Below are 25,832 nucleotides of genomic sequence, written 5' to 3'. Positions count from 1 at the left end.
ACAATCGATAATATGAACCACTAATGTAATTTAATACAAATATTTCACACGACATTATACCGGTCGATAGGAAATACTATGTGAAGCTGTTTGGTTTAGGCGGGAAATAAGGTAACAGTTGATGAGAAACATACTGTCAAACGGTTTGGCGGATGTGGAGCTTGTTTGTATACAATGGCCGTGAATGGAAGTTGTGTAAGTCAGTCTTCCTTAGTTCTCGAATCACTGGTTTGTCTTAGTAATGAACATTTTCTTGATGTGATGTATACTTTTGGTTTATGAGCTTTATTGACTAGCTTTTCACATAACTTATGTAATAACCGTACATCACGTCTAAACTTGAATCCCCATTCATCAATATTGTTCTGCTGTTTTGGCCGAGTCTGTAATGTTCCACGGCTGATAATTTTTTATACAGTTTGGGTCTCCTGTACCTGTTTCACCACTAAAAGAAAGAAATGAGCGTCTGCAAATAAAAAGAAAGGGAAACTGTCAGGAAGAAAGGACGAAGAGCCCAAAAAAGAGGCGTACATCACCTGATTCATATGCAGGTATTTTACCATTTTTTAAATATTATATTTACATTACTCTTGTTTCATAAGTAGGTACTGATCGCAACCATTTAAGAAAGAAAGAGGCATTTTGCTTACTTTGGAATACAGTGATCGCTGTCATTTAAACAAAATATTTTGTTTACTGTATGTAACAGTAAGTGCTGTCCGTGGACAGTTAATTGGCTTGCTTATAGAACCTCTGAACTTGTTTTATTTGGGTGGGCTCAGGGAATCTGGGAGGTGTCTGGACTAGACATTTACGCATAAAAATGCTTATGACGAAAGAACTTGACATTTTGCATTATTGGGTAATTATGCAGTCGATAGACATAGTCTCCATAATGTGATCCACATAATTTTCATGAACAGCATTGAGTCTTATGCCATCTGTGCACAAATTTTACTATGCAGGAGGCAGAATTACTCCTGGCAATCAGCATGTGGATGCCATAACAGAAGGTATAGTGTGTGCTATGGACAACAGAGCTAAATTCGTAACACGTGTTCTGAGGCATGTAGTCCGCCTGCTTAGCTGGGTGGTAACATGCTTGCCTCCCATGCTCTGGGCCCATGTTCGATTCCCAGACGGGTGGGAGATTTCCTCTGCTTGTGGACTGGGTGTTGTGTTGTCCTCATCATCATTTCATCCTCCTCATCGACTGCAAGTCACCCAATGTCACGCCGAATGAAATAAGACTTGCACTTGGCGGTCAAACCCGAATAGGACATCCCGGCCAACAATGCCATAAGATCATTTCATTTTGAAGCATGTAAGAAATTGGATTCTCCCACACACAAATCCATTTATCAATGGTAGAGAACTTGTTGAGAAACAGCACATTTGGTTTCAAATGTGCCACGAGGAACCTGCAGATGATGTGTTTTTGCTGTTGGTTGGGATTACATAAACATGGTGTGATTGTCATCCTTTTTAATGTAGTCTACAGTGACAGGGCGTAACCTGTTGGTGAAATGTGTAGTTCCTCAGTTGCCTCCCAACATCACTTTCCAGCAGGATGGTGCCACACCCCTCTGTCTACTCTGCAGAAGAGGCCATGACACCTGTCGTGCTTATGAAATGTGCCAAAAAGTCGAATAAGTTAACATTTTGGTATCTGTCAAGCTACAAACTTGAACTGTACCCACATTGAACTGTACCAACGTGCATAAATATATTTGGGCTCCTGTGTTCAATGTTGGACAAAAAAGTTATAAACCTTAATAGGTACAGCAATATCAGCTTGTTTTTGTGTGCCTATAGCCCAGAAACCCTGCGTAACTGACATAAATGTGATAAAAAGTTACATACATAGGTCAAAAGTTAAGTGTTGAAAGTAAACTGTTTAGAAGTATACTTTATGAACTTAATGTGGGTTCCTGTGCTTTCTCCATGTATATAGCATTTTGCACAGAGTCAGTACTTACATGTAGCGTATCATACTTCATCACACACAGCATCCAGATTCATCTACTTAAATTCAATCTTCAATGTGAGGTACAAAAATTAACCATATTTGTAAAGCGAGAAACTGGTGAATACACTTGGAAAATAGAACTATGTATTATCAAATATTTAATGAGTTATTGAGAAGTCTTGTATATTGGTGCTAAAGAACTACTGAGGAGGTATTAGAAGTGATGCTTATGAAAACACAAGGATATTCATCAATAAACATTCATGTTTTGTCTGCCATCATAGTGTTAACAGTATCTCTGTAAAGGTGACAGGGTTGCAAGCACAACTAGAAATAGTTTCAACTTCATCTTTTCAATCACTAATGTGTTGTCATCCCTTTCATTTGGAAAACTTCATTCAGTGCGTGGAGTGTCTTCCTCTGCTATGTGCACTGCTGACTGAAATTGGGAAAAGCCATTGTTTCTCTTGCTAAATAATGTTGGCTAAATTTAGAGAGTCAGGTTAGAGGAAAACTGTGCAACAATTCTTCTCCCACTATTGTATATTTCTAGTTTGCTTGATTCAGTTTAGATGGCATAAGCCTGAATGTCATCAATAAGTATGGTGATAATTTCTTACTAATTCAAAACACATTTTCTACCATTTGCTTTCCTTTTGTTAATTTGTAGGCCTACGTAGACTTGTTACACATTCCTAAAGGTCCCCCTTGTTGATGGGACATACAGAAAAGATGAATCTATATCTACCTACATACTCTGCAAGCCACTGTTTGGTTCACGGCAGAGAGTACCCTGTACCACTACAAGTCATTTCCTTTCCTATTCCACTCGCAGATAGTGAGGGAAAGAGAGAGTCTGTATGCCTCTTTGTGAGCCCTAATTTCTCTTATCTTTGTGGCCCATATGCGAAACGTGTGTTCACGGAGGTTGGATTGTTTTGCAGTAAGCTTCAATGCAATTTCTCTAAATTTTCTCTGTAGTGTTCCTTGTAAAGAATGTCATCTACCCTCCAGGGATTCCCGTTTGAGTTGTTCCCGAAGCATCTTGATAATACTTCCAAGTTGTTTGGACCTACCAGTAACAAATTTGGAAGCCCGTCTCTGAATTGCTTCAGTGTCTTCCTTTAATCCAACCTGGTACTGATCCTAAACACTCGAGCAGTACTCAAGAATAGTTGCATTACTGGCCTATATGCACTCCTCTACAGTTGAACTGTACTTTCCTAAAATTCTCCCAATTAAGTGAAGTCAAGTGTTCGTTCACCTTTCTACCCCAATCATTCCATTTCACGTCTTTTGGAAAATTGTCTCCAAATAATTAAATGGCACAACTGCATCAAGCAGGACACTATTAATGCTGTATCCGAACATTGTGGGTTTGTTTTTTCTACTCGTCTGCATTAACTTACAATTTTGTCCTAGAAATTTTATCTAAGTCATCTTCTATCATTCTGCAGTCTCTCATCATCGGCACCTTTCCATACGGCACAGCAGCATCAGCAAACAACCACAGAATGCTGCCCATCCTGTTCGCCATATCATTTAAATGTAGGCTATGTAGAAAATAATAGCAGTCCTGTTACACTTCCCTGTTGCTCTTCTCATGATACCCTTTTCTCTGATAAACACTCGTTGTTGAGAACAGCATAGGCCTACTTGGTTCTATTACAGTCTTCAGTGGGGCACCATTTCGGATGCTTTTTGGAAATCTAGAAATATGAGATCAGCCTGTTGCCAATCGTCCATAGTTTGTAGTGTATTGTGTGAGAAACGAGCAAGCTGAGATTTGCACGAGTGATGCATTTTATAACCATGCTGATTCATGGACATAAACTTTTCAGTGTCTAGGAAATTTATTGTATTCGAGCTCACAATATGTCCTAGAATTCTGCAGCAAATGGATCTTACGGATAGTGGTACGTAATTTTGTGTGTCCATCCTTTTACCCTTCTTATACACAGGAGTCAAGAAGTCACCTGCACTTCTTTCCATTTGCTTGGGAGTTTGCACTGTGTGAGAGATTTGCTATAAATAGTAAAGTAAGGGGTGACTGCAGTAGATTACTCTTTGAAATCCATTTTGGGATTCCATCCTGATATGGTGACATTTATTTTCAACTCTTTTAGTTGTTTCTCTCCATCAGGATTGCTTATTACTATGTCATCCATATGGGCCTCTGTACGATTCTCGTGTGAATGGTTTCTTAAACACAAAATTTGAAACTTTGGCTTTTGTTTTGCCAAACTTTAACTGCCACACCAGACTGCTCAATGAATGACTTGATAGACACCTTAGACCTGCTTATTGATTTTGTGTAGGACCAGGATTTCCCAGATTCTAGGCCAAATCTCATGATAATATATGATGATGGTAATTGTTGTTTTGGCCATAGATCTTTCCACAGGTGCATGAATCTCCAGTAATCTTTACCTGTCCCCATTTGCGCATTCTCTTTTGATCCAAGGGTGCTATGCCAGTCACGCACTTGTCCAGAGCACAATTTACAGTCTGTTTAAATTTTGCCCTAATTCCTCTATGGCCACTGTACTGGAACTAAATGATTGCAAGTCATTGTCAAAGTGAGATGCTAGCAACTGCTTATCTGCTCTTTCTAGCAGACACTCCCTCCTAGCCTTCTTGACTTACATATAAACCTTCACAGTCATAGTCGCTATGATACCATGATCGCTAATCCCTGTCTCTATACTGACGCCATCAGTATGATAGCTACAAGGTCTAAGATATTTCCATTGCGTGTGGACTGCTGAACTAGCTGCTCAAGACACTTTTTGGAAAACTTGTTCAAAATTATTTCCCAAAACTCTCAATTTTCATTTCCCTGCAATGAAACCATAGATATCCCAGTTTATACTCGGTAGGTTAAAGTCACCTCCAAGTAGTATTGCATGGTCTGGATATTATGCACTACTGACTGTAGACTTCATTTGAATGATTCTAGAACTGTCACAGCGGAATTGAGTGTCCAGTAAAAAAAAGTCCAGTGTCTAACGTCTAATGGCTAACTTGGTAACTTCATTGTCATACTCAATTTCAACCTCAATAAAGACAATGTTTCTGTCATCTGCAGTGAACACTCCCCCTCCTGTGCTGTCTAATGTGTTCTTCTGATAAATACTAAATATCTTGCAGCTTTCTACTTTAGGTTTTAGCCATCTCTCAGTCCCAAGAATAATTTGAGCATGAGAACCTTCCTGCATGGCAGTAAATTTGGGAATTTTGCTATCAATACTTTGACAATTTGCTGATAGAATTTTGGTAGCTTAAATGTCTTTACTGTGAACAGTTTCATTTCCCTATCTGTGTATTGACTGGAAAGTGTTCATTAGAATACCTCAGACTACTGTCTAGCCTAAAACACTCCCTTGTGTACTCCACAAGTACTCTGCTACCCGAGTAGCTGCTGCCTTTGTGTATTGCACCTCTGACCTGTCAAGGGGAGTCCTACAATTCCCCACCTGATAATGCAGGTCCAGAAATCTGCTACCAAGACTGTCACATACTTGATGAAGCCTTTGGCTGAGACTCACCACTTGGCTCAAAACGAAAAGACCCCAGTCAACTCTGGGAACCATGTGGTTAATAGCAAGTTCTGTTTCCATGCTGCATGCAAATCCAGCTGCCTGTGTGAACCGAGGATGACCTCAGAACCGATGTGACAGCCCCAACAGACATATGACTGCATCCCGCATGGTTGATAGCTGCCTCCACGCCTCAGGTGAGGCTCCCTGGCAGACATACAGAGTGTGCAGTGGCTTTCTTTCCAGCCTTGAATGCTATCTTCCTAAAGGCCTCCATAATGTGCTTAATGTTGGAGCTCCCAATAACTTGCTAAGCCCTGTCCACTTGTGCTTACTTGGACCCTGCTGGAGCAACAGCCACTTGTTCATTTACAGGATGAATAGGTGATGCCAGGTGCCCAGCCCCCACATTGGCCCTTCATCTCGAGTGAAGCAAACACATTACCACCTACTATTCATCCCGATGTGAGGGCTGATCCATCACACCATTTACACTAGGAGGTGCCTCAGCAGCAGAGCCCATGGGCGAAATAAGTGACACTGGAAGTGTCCCATGAGCCACGCCAGATTTCCTGCCCCTCCTACAGCCTGGGGCAGCAGCCTGAAGGTAGCTGATCATAACCAAAACCGCATTAAACTGTTCACAAACTTCAGCCAGCCTCTCCTTCCTCCACACACAGTATGCTCACATTCTACCCATCCTAGTAAGACTAACTGGAGAAGTAAACTATAAAAGCTGACAAATACTTAGATATCCAACTTGTTACCCTTCTGACAAATCACTAATGGATGCTGATACGTTAATGAACAGTGTAGCTGGCTGTGCAGAAGAAATTACAGTTGAGCTACAGACTGCCTGAATTTACACTTACAAAATGTGTACTAAACCTCTTACAAAGAAAGACATGCACAACATGTAAGTAATACATACTACCAAGAAAACACAGGAAAAACTAAGTAAGTAACATGCTGCTCTGGAGGTGTGTCACAGGTGGCGGATGGAGCCAGACTGAGTCGCTAACTAGGCTGAACCAAACAGTTATTTATCTTTGAAACAAACAAATGAGCAACCCATACGCTCCTGGCTGCCTGAGTATACACTTACAAAACCAACCCAAGATTAACCCTCTTAAATGCAAAAAAACGCACAAAATTTAAGCCATACATGCTATGAAGAAAACACAGGTAAAGCTAAATACATAACTTGCTATCCTAGAGATGTCAGTTTGAATTTTCCCATTTTGAGAAGACCAAAGGAGCATCTGTTTTCTTGCTAAATGCAGTCAACAGCCTAGATTGTATAAATATTTCTTTAAGATGGCCAGTTGTGACTGACATTGCTGATCTGAAGATGACAGCAAAGTTGAAACTGGTTGTCTTAAATAAAGAAATCTGTATGCGATCTAGGCTGATATACGTCACAGGCAACAGCTGGAGCTATACTGAATTAAGTCAACCCAGAGAAATATTATGTATATTTTTAAACTGGAATTTATGTGCCCCTTCAATGGAACATTCCCAAATTGATCTTGTGTGATATATAATTTTTACAAGTACATTTAAAGGGGGGGGGGGATAATCAGTACTCCAGCAATGCCTGAATAAAATTGTTGCATAATGATGTCAGGCAAATAGCTTGAGGCTTGTACACAAAATGGAGCAATGAAGATGTGGCCAACAGGAGTTCACTGATATCCATTGTTGTCATTGTCTGCACTAGGGAGAGACCAAATCACTAATGCACATGAAAAAGTGTGTAAAATCATTTTGTGTGTTACAAGGAACAAACTGACATTTTCATCTTAGGTGTTGCATGAACCCCACAGTGATAAGTGTTTGTGTGAGCTTACCCAATCTGTGTGTTACAAAAATTAAACTGAAAATATGTATCCGATCCAATACCAGAAAAATTGCTCTTTTATGGCTCCAAGGAGAGATGCCCAGTATAGCTAGTTTGCAATGTGCTGTTGTGAGACTGCAACCTTAAGCACTGGCCACCTTATTCAAACAGTTGATATAACGCACTACAGAAGGCCCTGATAAAACAAGTGTTTCAAAGTATACTTGCTTGATTTTAAGCTTTATAAAATCTTTGTGGTTGTCGATTGAGATTAATGGAATCAGTTTGTAGAGCTCTGATTGGATTATGAGCTCATGTTGATGTAAGGTCACTGTAGTCTTAAGTTTAAACCTTTGACTAATAGTTAAAATGTCTTGTGTCTCTTGATTGATCAGAATCACCGTTTAGTTTGCACATATAAATAATAAACAGTGATGGATGATAACTTTTGGGACTATGAGTCACCCTTATGCTGGAAATGCCCTTGTCAAAGAGTGTGGAAGATTGATTAGAGTTTGAGGGCACCCTCTGGCTGTAGGTGGGAAACTGCCCATAAAGGTAGAAAGATCAGCAATTATCAACAACATGAGGGTGCAGAAGACATTGGAAACCACTGCACTGTGTAACCATAGGAATTGTGACCTATAAGTGAAAAAGTATTATGATGGACTACAGTCTAGATCAGGGATATCACCAGTCACTATGGTGTTTCTCTGTTGTTCATAGGTTAACACATCAGTTTCATATAGCCAGTGTGATGATACTTTCACATAACAAATCAAATGTGAGCAAAAAGGCAATGAATTTCTAGTGTTGAAATTGAATAATTCTCATCAGCACTGTTGTTGAAAATATTTGACTTCTTTTTACAAATATGTTATGAATTAAGAGTATGCGGTTAAGTTCAGACCCAATAGCATAGCTCAAACTGCTGTGAGTGAAATGCAGCATTTAAATTTGTGGTTTTGGTTACCACAAATATTTGATTATTTCTTCCAAATGTGTTAAGATATCTGATGTTGTGGGATACTGACATGAGAATGTCACAGTATTTCTTTGTTTCTTGCTCAAAAAAACATTGTCTGTCCGCTACTCTTTCACTTATTCTGTGTGACCAGTAGCTGACATGTGTCATTTGATTGCTGTCATACTGCGAGTTAGGAAGTCGTGATTAGCATGGAAGGTCAAGGCCCCTATAATGTCGCTCCTTAAACACAACTACTAGCAGATCAATAATTTAACAATTTATTCAAGACCACATTTATAAAACAGCTAACATACAATCAACACTTGGCCATCTTAAAAAACATCCAAAATGACAAATAGCTTCCTTCTCAAGCAAGCAGCAAATTAGAATTACTTAGTGAACAATAAATTACAATCTGAAGTAATTTAAAAGTGTGGCTCAGATTAATTTTTTTTTCCCGATAACACAACTAGCACAACACATTACACTTAATATAATTCATCGACAAGCAAATTTAATTTTTTTTTTTTTTAAATGTGCTTGAGAGATGTTAAATGTTTATCAAATGGGCAGTGAGGCCAGGCTGCCCTGGGCAAAAGGTGACTTAACTTGAAATGCCAGAAGCAGAAGACCAGGTGTCCAAAACAACACCTAAATGCTGGGTCCAACCGGGAGTCACTTCCCATTAGACGACATGTCGCAGCTTCTGTGTACCTAAGCGGAATGTGGAGCTGCTCCCACGCACCCCAACTCGCTGAAAACTGGAACACAGACCACAGAAAACACAGCAAACGCCAAACAAACATCAATAAGTTAAGAGATCAATAAACAATATAAGTTAAAAAAACCAATAAATGCTTTCAATATAAACAACTTAAATTTTGCAGCAATATCAATGCTGTAAAACATTTATGCTAGGACTTATACACAAATGCAATGCTGTAAAATAGTATCAGACTTCACACTCTTATATTTTGCCTAACAATATTTGCACATATGAGTAATGCCGACAATGTGTACAAAGATGAAATAGAAATAATTTCAAGATACCACATTATTCAAATACACAACAAAACTAGGTTTTGTGCATAGGTCTGCAATGTAACTGCCAATTGTGCAAGCTTGATATGCAGAAAATAACCGAGCGAGGTGGCGCAGTGGTTAGCACACTGGACTCGCATTCGGGAGGACAACGGTTCAATCCCGTCTCCGGCCATCCTAATTTAGGTTTTCCGTGATTTCCCTAAATCGTTTCAGGCAAATGCAGGGATGGTTCCTTTGAAAGGGCACGGCCGATTTCCTTCCCAATCCTTCCCTAACCCGAGCTTGCGCTCCGTCTCTAATGACCTCGTTGTCGACGGGACGTTAAACACTAACCACCACCTGCAGAAAATAACTAGACTATGACCTAGTATGTTCAATACCTTACAGTTACATCTTTTGGGGACACTGATTTCCTTAGAGGAAGTAGTGACTGCTGGTCTCCGTGCGATCACACACCTTCCCGGCTGCCCTTACTTCAACACATATGTTAGGGCAACCAACCAACAAGCGACAGTCGCTACAACGCAAATAGTTCCATGAAACAAAGGCACCAAAACCACTTACACCTTCGATGGAGAGCGTTGTTTGAGATGGTCTCGAGGAATGAATCTGTCTGAGAAAACAGGCACCAAAGCAATGCGACAAGCAGTGCCCGGAGTTGACATCAGGCAGGTTCACCACAAACTCCTGTCTGTCCTGCAAGATAGACCGGCCATGCCGCTGCTGACCGCGCCTGCGTGTTTTGCTCCTTCATCCCCTGAAGCATGTCCTAGCGCCTCGTAGACTGTCTGATGACCAACTCGCCAACTGCAAATACCTGCTGCCAGATCACAACAGGGGCAAAGATATTAATACAGCCGGGTAGTCGATAGTCATGACAAAGAACTGGTGTGCCAGAAAAGACGCACCACGGCTCACATACATCGAGACAAGTGCTGACATTGTGCAAGAAACTCATAGGCTAAGTACACTACTGGACCTGCTCTATACTGTTACCATCCCAACCTATTGGCAAGAGATTCTAGATTAGCCTCCAACTCAAACCTGCTGGAGGAGAGTGCAAAGGGGAAGTGACTATGAGAAAAAGATTGGAAAAACCAATGAAACTGTTACATTGCAGAGTTGGTGTGCAGAATGTCAGAAATATTAAAGTCATCAAGAAGCTATAAAATCTGGAAAGAGAAATGAAAACGCTCGGTCTAGGTGTAATAAGGTCACTGTAGTTACATGGATCTTAAATAAATCATATCAATATCATGTAATCGTGAATGTCGCTGTTGATTTTAAACTGGTCCATGTTGTTGAGAAAAAAATTTCATTACTGAGTAAATGTACTGTGAAGCAGTTGTAAAAATTCCTAACCTTTTAAACAGATGCCTACAAGATGTGTGACTATGGATCCCACACATTATTCTAACTACTTTCTTTTGAGCGGTGAATACCTTTTTCCTATGTGTTGAGTTGCCCCAGAATATTATTCCGTATGCCATCAGAGAGTGGAAGTATGCAAAGTATGTTAGCTTGCTAATTTCTACATCCTCAAAATTGGCAATTATTCTGATTGCAAAAGTTGCTGAACCTAGTTGCCTTAGGAGATCCAAAATATGAATTTTCCAATTAAGATTCTCATCTATATGTACACTCAAAAACTTAATATGCTTTACCCTGGCTGCTGACTTCTTTTGGTCTGTTATGTTTATTGAAGGTGTGGTGTCACCGCCAGACACCACACTTGCTAGGTGGTAGCTTTTAAATCGGCCGCGGTCCGCTAGTATACGACGGACCCGTGGGTCGCCACTGTCAGTAATTGCAGACCGAGCGCCGCCACACGGCAGGTCTAGAGAGACGTACTAGCACTCGCCCCAGTTGTACAGCCGACGTTGCTAGCCATGGTTCACTGAGAATTACGCTCTCATTTGCCGAGTCGATAGTTAGCATAGCCTTCAGCTACATTTGCTACGACCTAGCAAGGCGCCGTATTCAATTGCTATAATATTTATGTATCATCAAGAGCGATGTTCTACAAATGTGGATTAAAGTTAAGTATTCCAGAAGCTACGTACTTTTCTTTATAGCTTTCATTACGTATCCTGTTTCAGACATCACGCCTGCCTGCGTGAGCTTATAGCGTGCATTTCGGTCTCCTCCAACAAAACAGTGTTGGCACGTCTGCCGACACTTCAGAAGGACTTATACTTTTTGCAGCAGAAAATTGGATGTACTGTGTTTTTTCATAGTTCAGAGCAAGCCCATTCACAGAAAACCAATTGATAACTTTTCCAAAGACCTTATTTGTATCATTTTCTATCAGACTTTCTTTTACTGGATTAATAATTATGCTGGTATCATCAGCAAACAGTGTCAGTTCAGCATTTTGTTTCACATAAGAAGGGATGTCATTCACATATATCAAGAACAGTAGGGGACCCATGATTGAACCTTGTGGAACACCTAATGTAATTTCACCCCAGTTAGATGAAGTGCAAACTCCTTTGAATCACGTGAAGCATATAAAGAGACTTTTTGCTTCCTGTTCTGTAGATATGACTTAAACCACTCGTATGCTGTTCCGTTTATATCACAGAATTGTAATTTCTCTAACATAATGTCATGGTTCACACAATCAAATGCTTTGGATAAGTCACAGAATATTCCTGCTGGTGACATTTTACTATTTAGACTATTATGTAGACAGTGAAATTTAAATTGCTGTCTCAGTGGAACAGCATTTCTGAAATCCAAACTGTGATTTACTAAGTATCCCATTACTGAAACTTCCTGGCAGATTAAAACTGTGCACCGGACCGAGACTCAAACTCGGAACCTTTGCCTTTCATGGGCAAGTGCTCTACCATCTGAGCTACCCAAGCACGACTCACGCCCCGTCCTCACAGCTTTACTTCTGCCAGTACCTCATCTCCTACCTTCCAAACTTTACAGAAGCTCACCTGTGAACCTTGCAGAACTAGCACTTCTGAGAGAAAGGATATTGCAGAGACATGGCTTAACCACAGCGTGGGGGATGTTTCCAGAATGAGATTTTCACTCTGCAGCGGAGTGTGCGCTGATATGAAACTTCCTGGCAGATTAAAATTGTGTGCCGGACCGAGACTCTAACTCGGGACCTTTGCCTTTTGCGGGCAAGTGCTCTACCTCAAAAAAGCATATGACACTACTTGGAGTTACAACATCTTTCGCCAACTTCATGAATAGGAACTATGTGGACGCCTGCCGCATCTGATCCAGTCTTTCTCGAGGACTGGTGTTTTCGTTATTGCATTGGCAATGCCATGTCTGATTGCTATGTTCAGGAGATCGGTGTTCCCCAGGGCAGTGTCCTCAGTGTCACGTTGTTTGCCATCACTATCAATGGCATTTTCTCCACAGTCAGGAGCCCTGTCAAATGCTCTTTGTTTGTGGGTGACTTTGCAATCTTTTACTCTTCCTCTGGTCTTATGACGCCGAGGCAGCTACAGCTGACCATTAGGAGGCTGGAAACCTGGGCCCAGACAACTGGTTTTCGGTTCTCTCCTGAGAACACTATGTGTGTTAATTTTAACTGTGCTCATCGGAGTTTTAACCAACCAGTGCTTACAATGGGTGACCGTATTTTACATTTTCAAGACACTGTGCACTTTTTGGGTGTATTATTTGACTCTAAATTAACATGGCTCCCACACCTGAAAGACCTATAAACCAAGGCTTCCGGTTGTTGAACATTTTGAAATGCCTTGGCAGAAAAACATGGGGAGCTGACAGGTCTCACCTGCTGCAGTTTTATAGGGCATTTGTTTGATCGCACTTAGACTATGGCAGCGTGGTCTACAAATCGACCCATCTTTCCTACCTCCGAATGTTAAATGCTGTCCATCACGAGGGCATTCGGATATCGACTGGAGCCTTTCGGACCAGCTCAGTTCAGAGTCTTGTGTGCAGAGGCTGGTGAACCACCACTCTTTATTCAGCGACATAACCTTTTGGCTCGACAGGTGCTGAAAATCTCAGTATCACCTCAGTCATTGGCATTTAGTTCAGTGATCCAACCCACCTTCAAATGACTGTTCAGGAATCGGCCCCAAGTGACCAAGCCATTTGGTATTCATGATACACACTGTCTCAAGGATCTGGATCTCTCAGGCATAAAATTACACACCCAGGAATGGAACACACTGCCGCCTTGGTGTCTTCAGAGGCCCAAAGTGATTTTAAGCTTGGCACAGTACAAGAAAAGTTGTACTCCAGATTTGGTTTTTACAAATTTGTTTTTGTCTATTTTAAGTGCTTACCATAGTTTTATCATTATTTATACAGATGGATGTTTTCAAAGTGCGTCTTCCAGAACAATTTACAAATTATGATGCGGAGTTATATGGCAGTCTGATGGCACAGGAAAGGGTTCACAGGTGTAGACTTTACAGAATGAGTATTTTTAACAATTTTGTATTGCAGTATACTAATTTTGATCATAAAAATTGATAGTTCCCTTGCCTACAGTTAAGGTAATTCCATATTACAACTGTTATTATTTTATACAGACATGTCCATTTAATCTTCTATTTAAAACTGGTATTTAGTACATGCTACATCCTTATTTTATGGGCAGTTGCCTTCATATTTTTTGCAAATTCTTCTCGTTGAAGTAATTTCTGTGTGTTGCATTAAATATCACTTAGCAATCATTATTGTAAGATGACAATATATATTACCATAAATGTACATAACAGAATTGTAGTGCATTGTATTGTTTAGAGGTCTATCATATTCTACAGTTTGTGACTCGCAGTGTGTTGCATTATGCAGTGTAGCAAAGAGGAATGAATATCTCTAGAAAGAGCAATGGCAGAAGTTGGAAACCAAAAATAGGTACAGGGAAGCTATTGCATAGTGTTGATGAATAAATACTTCAGCTGATCAATGAAAGAAAGAAATGCAAAAATGATATGAAAAAGAAAAGAATAGAGCAATAGGAATCATGTAAGAATGTAATTGATAGGGAAAATCAAGGAATCTCAAGCAGTATGGCTGGAAAAGAGAGAGAGAGAGAGAGAGAGAGAGAGAGAAGAAATCTAAAATGAAATGGTAATCAGAAGGGAAGTTTCAGGATATATAAAAGTGAAAATAATGTATGGTAAAATTAAAATCAAAGCTGCCAACATTAAAAGTGCTAGAGGACTGCTACTGTTAAATACAGGGTGGAGTAAAGAGGAGGAAAGGGTACTAAGGGGGAAAACCTTAAGTTGATGAAATCGAAGAAGAAAATGGGTGCTGATTTGTAACACAAGCAGAAATCTCATATTAGTCATTCTGAAAAATCTGTTGAAGACTTGTGATGAAGAAATGTAGAAAGCATAGATAACAATACTTTGGAATTTTTAGAATAGTTTGGGGATGGGCAACCAGTTATTTAAGTCAATGCAAAGAATCTGTGATTAGAGACATATTTTCAGATATTTGGAAGGATATCATCCACAAAATCTGAGATCATTGGCAGGTAAGTGTAAGAACTGTCAAAGACTCAGCTCATGCAACAAAGTTGCTGCCAAGAATAGTATTCAGAAGAATAGTAAAGAAAATTAAAATCACATTAAATAATTGTCAGTTTCACATTAAGAATGGTAAAATGCACCAGATACAGAGTTTTGATGTTCCGCTTGATAATGGAATGAAGACTTAAGAAAACTATGGGCTCTTCATTGGTTTTGCCGGCTGGTGTGGCCGGGCGGTTCTCGACACCTCAGTCTGGAACTGTGCGACCGCTACAGTCAGGTTCGAATCCTGCCTGGATGTGTGTGATGTCCTTAGGTTAGTTAGGTTTAAGTAGTTCTAAGTTCTAGGGGACTGATGACCTCAGATGTTAAGTCCCATAGTGCTCAGAGCCATTTGAACCATTTCTTCATTGGTTTTGCTGATCGAGGAGGGGAAAAAAAAAAAAAAAAAAACACACAGGGTGAAAAATTTTGCCAGGCAATCAGCAGTATGTACAAGAACCAAGAGTGCTATAGAGGGTTAGACCAAGAGAGAGGAACTGCAATTAAAAGGGCATAGTGCGGTAAGAATACAGTCTTTCCTTCTTTTTAGCCAGTTTATTGAAGAAGCAGTTAAGGTTATAAATGAAAGTAGATAAAAATTTGGGAATGATCAGTCCGAGTGAGCCCAGAATATGGACTGAGAATAAACCAAAGGAACACATCAACAATGAGGAGTAGCAAAATGAGATTAGCAGTAAACTGGGGATCACATAGTAGGATGGAATTCAGAAATTCTGCTACCTTGGAAGAAAAATAAAACAACAGACTAATTGTGGACAAGCAAAAGAACATTCACAGCAAAAAGAAAAAAAAAGGGGGGGGGGGGGGGGGGAAAGAAGACCATACATGTTGCGTCAGTCAGGAAGATGTTGATGCAACATTATATTGAAGAGATGAAAAAGCCATCCTTGTAAAATTTCTTTGTTAATTGAATCTGAGAAAGTAATTTTGTGTTGTGTAGTTATAACGGGTTCATAGCAAATGAAAGTTTAACAGAAAGGGGAGGGGGTGATGTCAGTTTGTCGCTATTTGTGTGCGTTATATGACTGGCAGTAACAGCTGAGTAGTTCTGTACTGAATATGTCCACCCATTCATTATTGATGCACTGCATTGAGTTCACTTTGCATCACCATTATAGTCTCATTATGTTTCAATGCATTTTAATTGCTAATGTCAGATATTCTGTTGCCTTAATGGAACATGTTGCAGATAGAAATAATGGGATTTCATGACAACAATTGGTTACCAGGTGTAGATTTGTCTGCAATTGACTGTGGGAAGTGAGAACAGAGGTAGTGCTGTAACATGTCAATGATGTATAGTACAGAAAGTGCAACTGAGCTCATTCTACAACCAGTTGTTCCTGTCCAATCCAGGTATAAACGTCAGTAAGTGTTGGTTTGTGTAAGTTCTCACATATCTATTTCAGGTGCACTAAAAATCAAAATAATGGTTGCATTAGAGTGAACTTGCATGAGCATAGCCAACAATAGTAATTAAACATTGCTGTTTGCTTGTAATCAGTTACTGTATTTTAAGTAATTATTGCATACTTGTGTTCAGACTCAGTTGAATTCAACATATGACTTCTGCTTACTTAGTTCATGGGTCCGGAGGTAAAATAGTCCCCCATTCGGATCTCCGGGCGGGGACTACTCAAGAGGATGTCGTTATCAGGAGAAAGAAAACTGGCGTTCTACGGATCGGAGCGTGGAATGTCAGATCCCTTAATCGGGCAGGTAGGTTAGAAAATTTAAAAAGGGAAATGGATAGGTTAAAGTTAGATATAGTGGGAATTAGTGAAGTTCGGTGGCAGGAGGAACAAGACTTCTGGTCAGGTGAATACAGGGTTATAAATACAAAATCAAATAGGGGTAATGCAGGAGTAGGTTTAATAATGAATAAAAAAAAGTAGGAATGCGGGCAAGCTACTACAAACAGCATAGTGAACGCATTATTGTGGCCAAGATAGATACGAAGCCCGTGCTTACCACAGCAGTACAAGTTTATATGCCAACTATCTCCGCAGATGACGACTAGATTGATGAAACACTTGGTTTAAGATTCATGATAGAAGGTTGTATACATGGAAGAACCCTGGAGATACTAAAAGGTATCAGGTAGATTATATAATGGTAAGACAGAGATTTAGGAACCAGGTTTTAAATTGTAAGACATTTCCAGGGGCAGATGTGGACTCTGACCACAATCTATTGGTTATGACCTGTAGATTAAAACTGAAGAAACTGCAAAAAGGTGGGAATTTAAGGAGATGGGACCTGGATAAACTGAAAGAACCAGAGGTTGTACAGAGTTTCAGGGAGAGCATAAGGGAGCAATTGACAGGAATGGGGGAAAGAAATACAGTAGAAGAAGAATGGGTAGCTTTGAGGGATGAAGTAGTGAAGGCAGCAGAGGATCAAGTAGGTAAAAAGACGAGGGCTAGTAGAAATCCTTGGGTAACAGAAGAAATATTGAATTTAATTGATGAAAGGAGAAAATACAAAAATGCAGTAAATGAAGCAGGCAAAAAGGAATACAGACGTCTCAAAAATGAGATCGACAGGAAGTGCAGAATGGCTAAGCATGGATGGCTAGAGGACAAATGTAAGGATGTAGAGGCTTATCTCACTAGGGGTAAGATAGATACTGCCTACAGGAAAATTAAAGAGACCTTTGGAGATAAGAGAACCACTTGTATGAACATAAAGAGCTCAGATGGAAACCCAGTTCTAAGCAAAAAAGGGAAAGCAGAAAGGTGGAAGGAGTATATAGAGGGTCTATACAAGGGCGATGTACTTGAGGACAATATTATGGAAATGGAAGAGGATGTAGATGAAGATGAAATGGCAGATATGATACTGCGTGAAGAGTTTGACAGAGCACTGAAAGACCATAGTCGAAACAAGGCCCCGGGAGTAGACATCATTCCATAAGAAGTACTGACGGCCTTGGGAGAGCCAGTCCTGACAAAACTCTACCATCTGGTGAGCACGATGTATGAAACAGGCGAAATACCCTCAGACTTCAAGAAGAATGTAATAATTCCAATCCCAAAGAAAGCAGGTGTTGACAGATGTGAAAATTACCGAACAATCAGTTTAATAAGCCACAGCTGCAAAATACTAACACAAATTTTTTACAGACGAATGGAAAAACTAGTAGAAGCCGACCTCGGTGAAGATCAGTTTGGATTCCGTAGAAATACTGGAACACGTGAGGCAATACTGACCTTACGACTTATCTTAGAAGAAAGATTAAGGAAAGGCAAACCTACGTTTCTAGCATTTGTAGACTTAGAGAAAGCTTTTGACAATGTTGACTGGAATACTCTCTTTCAAATTCTAAAGGTGGCAGGGGTAAAATAAGGGAGCGAAAGGCTATTTACAATTTGTACAGAAGCCAGATGGCAGTTATAAGAGTCGAGGGGCATGAGAGGGAAGCAGCGGTTGGGAAGGGAGTGAGACAGGGTTGTAGCCTCTCCCCAATGTTATTCAATCTGTATATTGAGCAAGCAGTAAAGGAAACAAAAGAAAAATTTGGACTAGGTATTAAAATCCATGGAGAAGAAATAAAAACTTTGAGGTTCGCCGATGACATTGTAATTCTGTCAGAGACAGCAAAGGACTTGGAAGAGCAGTTGAACGGAATGGATAGTGTCTTGAAGGGAGGATATAAGATGAACATCAACAAAAGCAAAACGAGGATAATGGAATGTAGTCGAATTAAGTCGGGTGATGTTGAGGGTATTAGATTAGGAAATGAGACACTTAAAGTAGTAAAGGAGTTTTGCTATTTGGGGAGCAAAATAACTGATGATGGTCGAAGTAGAGAGGATATAAAATGTAGACTGGCAATGGCAAGGAAAGCGTTTCTGAAGAAGAGAAATTTGTTAACATCGAGTATAGATTTAAGTGTCAGGAAGTCATTTCTGAAAGTATTTGTATGGAGTGTAGCCATGTATGGAAGTGAAACATGGACGGTAAATAGTTTGGACAAGAAGAGAATAGAAGCTTTTGAAATGTGGTGCTACAGAAGAATGCTGAAGATTAGATGGGTAGATCACATAACTAATGAGGAGGTATTGAATAGGATTGGGGAGAAGAGAAGTTTGTGGCACAACTTGACCAGAAGAAGGGATCGGTTGGTAGGACATGTTCTGAGGCATCAAGGGATCACCAATTTAGTATTGGAAGGCAGCGTGGAGGGTAAAAATCGCAGGGGGAGACCAAGAGATGAATACACTAAGCAGATTCAGAAGGATGTAGGTTGCAGTAGGTACTGGGAGATGAAGAAGCTTGCACAGGATAGAGTAGCATGGAGAGCTGCATCAAACCAGTCTCAGGACCGAAGACAACAACAACAACAACAACAACAACAACAGTTCATGGGTAAAGGATAAAGTATGTTGTCTAAAAGATAGATTGTGTCACATTACACAGTATTTTAAAATAATTTTCTGTCTGAGTAAGTGAATGGAATGCTGGTGCCACCTTGCTGGCCACACACAGAAAATAGAATTAATGTAAAATTTTCCATATTGATGTATGTTTGTTTTAGGAGACAAAGAAAATGATGACTGGGGCTTTAGTGACAGAGATTCTGGAATTGTCTCAGACTGTGATTTATTGCTGCTTGAAGCTGCGAAGAATGCAGAGAACAATTGCACTAAAATGGAGCAGAGTGGCAGGTAGAACATTTTCCTTGAATATTCACAGATATTTCTAAAATGAGCTGGGTTTTTCCTATTTTGTTAAAACTGTTGATGGATCTTAAATGGTCTGTGATAAGCATTGTTTAAGAAATTGTAGTTTAAATATAGTTTTTGATAATGTTTGTTATGCTAATCACCCCACCCCCTCTCTCCCCTGCCCTCCGCCTAACCTCCGACTGCAACTGACTGTCTCCACCTTGTCCCTGCATGCCTTTCCCATAATGCACTGCTGCTCACAGCCTGGCTCCAGCTTCCAGAGACTGTAGGCATGTGTGTGTGAGTTGTGTTTGTGTGAGGGGGAGTAGCAATTATCCTTTTCATAATATAAGTTTAGAATAGATACAGTGTTAACTTTTTGGCAAATACTTTGTCAATAAAACAGTTTGTAATTTTGATTAGTCAGAATTTGTTATAAATTTCTCTCAAGAAGCCTATTAAAAATGAAGGAGGGGGGGGGGGGGGGTTGTCTTATATTCCGGGTTGTAGTCTTTGTTGAGCATGCATCATAGTGTATGTAAAAGTATTTTTACAGTTACTATGTAGAGAGCCAAACCTGAATTTAAATTTAAATGTGTAATTCTAATATATAAATTACAAATGGCAGTGACTTGAGAGCCTTATTTGGTTTTTGCAGTTTAAGATTTTGTTACAATCTAGTAATGAGTCTAAAGTCCTACAGACTGCATACTGGATGCTGCACTTACTAGTAAAATAAAATTTATTACAGTATGTTCCCAGTAGAGCACCGTCAATAAATTTGGCATACACATTAACAAATGGTGTGACTGACACACATTAAAAAAAAAAAATCTGGTTTTGAAATCTTAACAAATAAAATTTTTTTATGAATGTGACGAAGTGGCATCAATTTTTACAGTTGAAAAGAAACCAAATAAAATTCTACAAAATTTAGGTCTGTGAGTTTTTGAGATACTACAATTTTAAAGTTTCAAATGTGAAGAAAATTGCAAAATTTTAGAAATATAAGGAATTAACAACTCAAAAGCCAAGTGCCAAAAAAATCATAAGTTTTAGATTGTACTTTGTTTTGATTGGCAGAATAAAATGGCAAAAAATAATGTAATTATTAACCATTAAGGTTCAAATTTACTTCTTTGTTAGTTGATTTCACACAGAATGAGCCAAAACATAAAAAAACTGTGATGATACACAATTGGCCCTGCAGTAGGTGTCAGTTTTGTTTTATCACAGTTTATTATGTTTATATGTCCTTTGATGGTGCCTTTCTTTGCTACAAGGTTGCTGTGTTTTGGATAATAGTTTAGGGAGGTAGATGCTTCTGGTGATCTTCCGGATCAAACCTGATGACAAAATAAGGAAAAAAGTGGTTGTTTTCAATTCCACAAACTGTCAACGTTGGGTCAGTTTCTACTTCAATGTGATGGTGTCACCTTTCGTTAAAATATTTTTCTAATTGTTCCTTGATGGATGAACTTCTAAATCGTAGTGAAACCAGGAAGAGCAAGGTAATGTAGTGAAACCAGAAAATAAGTAATCAAAGAGCAAGGTAGGTGATTGAAGAGCAAGGTTGAAATTATTGTCTACTTTCTACTATTTAAGTTTTGTGATTTCTCCAGATGTCTCCAGATGAATGCCAGAATGGCTCCTTTCACAGTTGTTGTCCATCTGAGGGAACTATACTAGTCTTGTGATATGTAAGATGTTTGTGTGTATTCTTTTGTTTCTAATTCTTCTTCATTTTCTTCTTACATAATAGCTCCATTGGATTACTTACGTTCCTTTATCCAGTGGTAATCTGATGATTTTTCACAAGTTGTGTTATTGGTCATTGCATATCTAACTTCACAAAATAAGTATCATGAGCCAGGACTCGTTGACATTGTCCACATGTGACTGCTTTTAAATACTATGCATGCTGCAGTAATCGTTGAAATTTGCAGTGGTAGAGCATTTTGTGAATGATACGGTGGGGTTCTGTTTGCACCATGTCGATCATGGTTTGTGAAGTGAGTGACCATTTGATTTGGCACATTAAGCATTTAACATTCGGGGCACCTGCCACTTCCTAGTTGTATGTTCCTTACAGAGGTATTTTGTTTTCCTAGCACTTTGTGGATCTAAGAAAATTTTTGGGTTACAAACTGTAATTTATGTCGGTTTATTGCTCATGTGAATTGAACTTGTAATATTGTTGATAAATTCGAAGTGTAACACTTGAAAAAGAGAAATGCAGACTTAAAAAAATTTCTGACAAGCAAATGGAGTAATTGTACTAGAAAAAACTGCTTAAAGTCACAGAAATATATTAATAATTTGAGAAACTGTCACTACTTTATACATATGAATCACTAATAATTGCTGCATTAAGACTTCTTAATGGAGTGAATCATTAACAGTTGATAAAGCTTCATAAAGGAGTCCCTAACTGTCACTGTTATCATTAACAGTAGTCAATTTTACAGTTGTAAAACTGTTAAATAAAAGCCATCTAATAGAAAAATCAGTTGTATAACATGAGTGTGACCTGTCACTACAGTGTTCTGCTTTTATCATGTTTTGTAGTCAGTGTTATAATTATAAGTTCTTGACTTGTATAGTTAGTTGATATTAGATCATATTTTGACTTTGCCTTGTTTTCATTGTATTCTTACATTACTTACTATCATCATATCATTCTTTGCAGTGAAAAGATAACAGCTGAAAGAAATGATAATGAAGATTTGCTGGATATTGATGGTTCCATGTTTGATGACATGCTTTTTTCTGAAGAAGAATCCAGTTTCACTGCACCTGAAAGGTATGTGTGCACAGTTCCTTCTCTTTAGACATAATGTGTGCTTTTTGTCTGTACACAGCATTTTTTTTATCTTCGTTTCCTGAATATTGTTCCCCTTGCTTGTAGGAGATATTTTACTTATTTGATTATTAAATTCTCTATTTTATGGAAGAGAGATTTGCTAAATTGCTTCAGGTGCTGAAGTACTCCTCTAAGTTCAGAAACATGCTGGAACAGAATGTGTTAAGGCAAAGGGAGATGTGGCCTATTACTTTCAGATGGTGTTGCTGAGACGCTTCTTGGTCTAACTCACTGGCATTGTCTTGCCAACATTTGAAAAAACTATCTTAAAATTTTGTCTTAGTTTTGCTGAGTTTGGAGATTCCAAGTGTCTCTGTTTGGGTGAAAATATTGTGTGTTGGAGGGTAATGAGTAGGTGGTAGAAAAGCTCGGGACCATACACAACCCTACACCGAGAGCGAGTTTTAGTTGACAGTGAAAATGTTTACAGTGAAGTGCTAAATCTAAGTGGCTTAGTGTTTTGTTTTATTAACTGAAATAACAAAGAAATCAATGTTGGCAATAATTAACTGCATCAAGTAATTTATTCGTGAAGCATTATAAACCTGCATTTATGCATGGTGCCAAACAACTGAATTTAAGTAGAAAAGATAAATACGTTATGAATGAGTGGCCTTTTCCCTGTATTCGTTTGCTCACGTCTCCTCCATTCTTCTCTCTCTGTCCATCTTCTGCTCCCCTGTCTGTCTGCCCTCTCCTCCTACCTGCTCTTTCTGTCCATCTCATCCACCACCTCTCCCTGTGTGTGTGTGTGTATTTCTTCTTCCCTCCTCTTTGTCCATCACCTCTGCCAACCCCCCCCCCCCCTCCCCCTCTCTTCGACCATATCCTTGACCACCTCTCTCTATGTGATCCTCCACAATCTTACTGTTGATCTTCTTCTTTCCCTTTCACTGTATATCGCCTTGTCCCCCCTCTCTCTGCCATATCTTCCTCACCCCTTTCTCTATTCACTTCATCCTCCCCCCCCCCCTCCTACTATCTGTCACCCTCCTTCCTCTTCTCAGCCATTTCCATCTGCGTGTGTAGCCTCCCCAAGGCAGGTCGCTACTACTCGTAATGCAGGGCAGCCTACACATCAGGGGCTGGACCTTTTCTTACCCCTGATGTGTAGGCTGCCCTGCAGAGTAGATTGATAAGGCAGGGCAATACTACTCACACACAATATGCCTGTCATGCAGAGCAGCCTACATGTCACTAGCTGAAATAGGAGACTTCTTGATCACCCCTTATAGCTTTGTGGTTAATTATTCATGAAGCAGTGAAACTGTTAATCATATTCTCTCACCTGAACTGTGGCAGCAGCTGCACATTTGTGACATAATTGTAGGCCCTCTTGTTTTGGTAGAAGTAGCTGATCTGTGGTGAAGTGGAAAAAGCATTTTGATAATATTTCCCTAGGGGAGTTTTTAAGTTTGCAGCCTTTTGATGTGTATTTCTTCTTATTTGTAAAATACACCTAGGGAAACTCACTTGTAATATACACCTAGGGAAGTTATTAAAATAACTACAAATTTTCCAACTCCTCCTTTGTCTTGGAAGTCCAGCTGCTTTTAAAAGAGTGAGTAACAACACATGCAACAGTTGCTGTAACCAGATGTAACTTAGATAGTGAGTCTTCGTTGCCAGTAGACATAGTCTCAGCTACTGTACAGCATACTCAAAACTTATTTGTAATTCTGATGTCATTAACTGCTGCAAAGGAGTGTATGTCCAGAAAAGGCTCAGCAAAAATATGCAGCAGAGCCACAGATGGCATGACAAAAATTTTGTAATGATGTAATTGTGAAGAATTGTAAGCAAACGATAATCTAGAAACAGTGGAAGAGAAGTTCCATGCTGCACGGAGTTGATTTAGGATGTACAAATTTGGCTTTGAAAAACAATAAATATGAGACTGGAGCTGTGAATCAGAAATAGTGCAATTTGATTGGCTTGTGCAGTTTGGATTTAGTACTTAGTTGCTACTTGTTTGATGTGTTAGAAAGTTTAGGGAAAGATCAGGTATCATTGATTTGGTGCCATCTGTTGACCAGTAGTATGTCGTCAACGAGCTTTAGTAGTCTGTATGTGATGTTCCATATAATTATAAAGTATTTGATTTGTTGATGGGTTGTTTGGCACAAAAGGCTTCATTGCATCCTTTGAGTGGAGTACTTCCTTGTAATTATGTTCTGTTTATTTACCAAATGTGGAATCTTTTATGTGTATAAAGTCTGATCCTGTGTACAATCCTGTGACAGTTACAGAAAAAGGAAAAGCTTCAGGAGTTTGTGTAGAGCATTGTGTTACACATCATGCAGGCAACAAAAACGTTTGGAACCCACAGTGTTTAAGATAAATCTACATGGATCTCATGGGAAGATGTACTATGTCCCAATATGCATCTTTGTTATTGAGGCAATAATGGATTGTTGAAAAGGACTAAATTGGAAGGATGATGCGTCAATGTCTTAACCACAGAGAGTTAAGATAGTCATAGATTGATGCAATTATTAAAACAATTGTATATCCCAACAAAACTATTAGCACATTTATCATGTTCTGTAAATTCTTACCAAAAATGGGAGCCTTTAGGAATTTGTAACAAGCGAAGATATAAATTACCAAAACACAAATATTGTTAAGTTAATCTGTGTAGTGTATTAACAATGAACAATCACTATATTGCTTCGTGCTGTTCATGCTCAGTTATTCTAAACAGCTACTATTTGTTTATTTTTGGTATTTTAGTATTAACTTGATGCGACTGCTATTTTCAAAGAAAATGGTTACCTACACCTGTAAATAATGAGGCCTTTTTACAGCACTTTATGGCCATGGAGCTGTACAATGAAGTGTGCTACTTGCCTTGTAGCTGTCAGAACTTTCTTGTTTTTTAAATTCAGTATTTGAATAATTTATAGGAAGAGTCGCTAGTATAGACTGGGATGTCTGTGTATTCATTTCAGGTGGTACAGTCAAGCCGTCGTGTGAATTACTTTTGAACACATTATCCGAAAACTGTCTTGAGCAGCTAAATCGACAGCCAACGCGTAATGGAAATATTTTAGATCTTGTAGCCACGAACAGACCAGACCTCATCGACGGTGTCAGTGTTGAGACGGGGATTAGTAATCATGATGTTGTCATTACGACTATGGTTACGAAAGTTAAAAAGTCGGTCAAGAAGGCTAGGAGAGTATTCTTACTAGAAAGAACAGATAAGCAGTTGTTAGCATCCCACTTAGTAAATTAATCGACTTCATTTACTTCCGGTACGATGGATGTGGAAGAGTTATGGGGAAATTTTAAATACATTGTAAATCACGCATTGGAGAAGTATGTGCCGAAAAAGTAGGTTACGGACGGAAAAGACCCACCGTGGTTTGACAGCACAATTTGGTGAATG

The 25,832-nt window shown here is 39.3% G+C and overlaps 1 protein-coding gene across 1 annotated transcript in view; it reads left to right on the top strand.

Moving 5' to 3' along the window:
- The first annotated feature begins 106 nt into the window (after positions 1-106).
- LOC126100409 (DNA replication ATP-dependent helicase/nuclease DNA2-like) overlaps positions 107-25,832 on the top strand; it is a 176,999-nt gene continuing 151,273 nt past the window's right edge. Inside the window, exons 1-4 of the mRNA XM_049911003.1 lie at positions 107-195; positions 419-551; positions 19,449-19,578; positions 22,268-22,381. Of these exons, the coding sequence (XP_049766960.1) occupies positions 175-195; positions 419-551; positions 19,449-19,578; positions 22,268-22,381 (398 nt within the window). The 5' untranslated portion in view covers positions 107-174. The remainder of the gene's footprint in view (positions 196-418; positions 552-19,448; positions 19,579-22,267; positions 22,382-25,832) is intronic.

Source organism: Schistocerca cancellata, chromosome 9, assembly GCF_023864275.1.
Source record: "Schistocerca cancellata isolate TAMUIC-IGC-003103 chromosome 9, iqSchCanc2.1, whole genome shotgun sequence".
NCBI lineage: Eukaryota > Metazoa > Arthropoda > Insecta > Orthoptera > Acrididae > Schistocerca > Schistocerca cancellata.
The sequence above is the reverse complement of the archived record's forward strand: the minus strand, read 5'-3'. Positions and strand labels throughout refer to the sequence as shown.